Source organism: Geospiza fortis, unplaced genomic scaffold, assembly GCF_000277835.1.
Source record: "Geospiza fortis unplaced genomic scaffold, GeoFor_1.0 scaffold1711, whole genome shotgun sequence".
Taxonomy (NCBI): Eukaryota; Metazoa; Chordata; class Aves; order Passeriformes; family Thraupidae; genus Geospiza; species Geospiza fortis.
This window is the reverse complement of record NW_005054793.1, coordinates 1,833-3,116: the sequence shown is the minus strand read 5'-3', so window position 1 is coordinate 3,116 and position 1,284 is coordinate 1,833. Positions and strand designations below refer to the sequence as shown.

Here is a 1,284-nt window from a genome sequence, read left to right as displayed (position 1 = left end):
GACCTCTCCACCGGGCTGGGGCTTGGCTGAAAGGTGGGGGGAGGGGTGTAAAAAATGAGGGTTTGGGGCAGAAAATTGGGGTCTGTGAGTTGGGGGGGGGCTTGACCCCCACTTTGCCATTGCCTTCACCTTTCTTCCTCCCCTGTGCCCCCCCTCAGGATTACCCCAAAAATCGTCACCCTGGCTGGAGCAGGGGCTCGGTGGCCTACCACGCAGGTGAGCCCCCAGAAGTGGAGAGGACCCCCAGAATGGCCGGGACTTCCCCCTTCCCCCCCAGATGCCAGAACCCCCCAAACACAGGACCCCAATAGTGGCACCTCCTCCTACTCTTTCTGCCCCGGAAAACCCCTTTCCCATTTTTCCTCCCTATTTTGGGTTGCACCCCTATAATGAGGGTCTGGGGCTCTCCCCCATGACCTCGGGGGTCCCCCCTAATTTGAGGGGTCGCCATGGCTCCTCCCTTCTCCCTTCCTCCATCTTTTTCCTCTTAATCCTCTTCCTTTCCCAACCCAGTATCCTCCCTTTTTTTGGGGTGCACTTCTATGAGGAGGTCTGAGGGGTGGTTTCCAGCCCCTTGGGAGGGGGCGTCCCTATGGCCTCTTCCTCCCCCTTTTCCACCCTTTTAGCTCCTTTCTCCCCCTTTTCCCTTTCACCTCCTTCACCCTCCCTTTCCTCCCTTTCCTCCCTTTCCTCCCTTTCCTCCCTTTCCTTCCTTTCCTTCTTTCGGGCCTATTTCTCTCCTATTTTTGGGATGCAGCCCCATGGGAGGGCTCCTCCTCATGATGGGATTTGGGGATCCCTCTGTGCACCCCCATCCCCAGCTGTCTCCTTCTCCCTTTCCCTTCCTCCTCCTCCTCCCCTTTCTCTGCCCATTTCTCCCCCTTTCTTTGGGGTGCACCCCCATGGAGGGTATCTTGGGGTTTCCTCCACGAACTGGGGGGGTCCCCCTAATTCGAGGTCTCTCCCCCAGACGACGGAAAGCTGTTCCATGGCAGCGGGGTCGGGGATCCCTTCGGCCCCCGCTGCTACAAGGGCGACGTGATGGGCTGTGGGATCATGTTCCCTCGGGACTACGGCCGGGACAGCGAAGGTACCGCGAGGCTGGGGCCCCCCCGAGGCTGGGCGGGCTCGGGGCGGGTCCCTCACCCTTCTCCCCGCCCCAGGTGACAGCGATGACTCCTCGGAGCCCCCCGAGGTGAAGGTGAAGGTGCGCAACGTGATGTACCTGGAGGAGGAGGAGGAGGAGGAGGAAGAGGAGGAGGAGGAGGAGGAAGAAGAGGAGGG

General features: G+C 60.7%; 1 protein-coding gene across 1 annotated transcript in view; it reads left to right on the top strand.

Annotated features, from left to right (window-relative positions):
• SPRYD3 (SPRY domain containing 3) overlaps positions 1 to 1,284 on the top strand; it is a gene marked incomplete at its 3' end in the record, with an annotated part of 5,206 nt that extends 3,922 nt beyond the window's left edge. Inside the window, exons 4-7 of the mRNA XM_031065472.1 lie at positions 72 to 84; positions 159 to 216; positions 971 to 1,090; positions 1,164 to 1,284. Of these exons, the coding sequence (XP_030921332.1) occupies positions 72 to 84; positions 159 to 216; positions 971 to 1,090; positions 1,164 to 1,284 (312 nt within the window). The remainder of the gene's footprint in view (positions 1 to 71; positions 85 to 158; positions 217 to 970; positions 1,091 to 1,163) is intronic.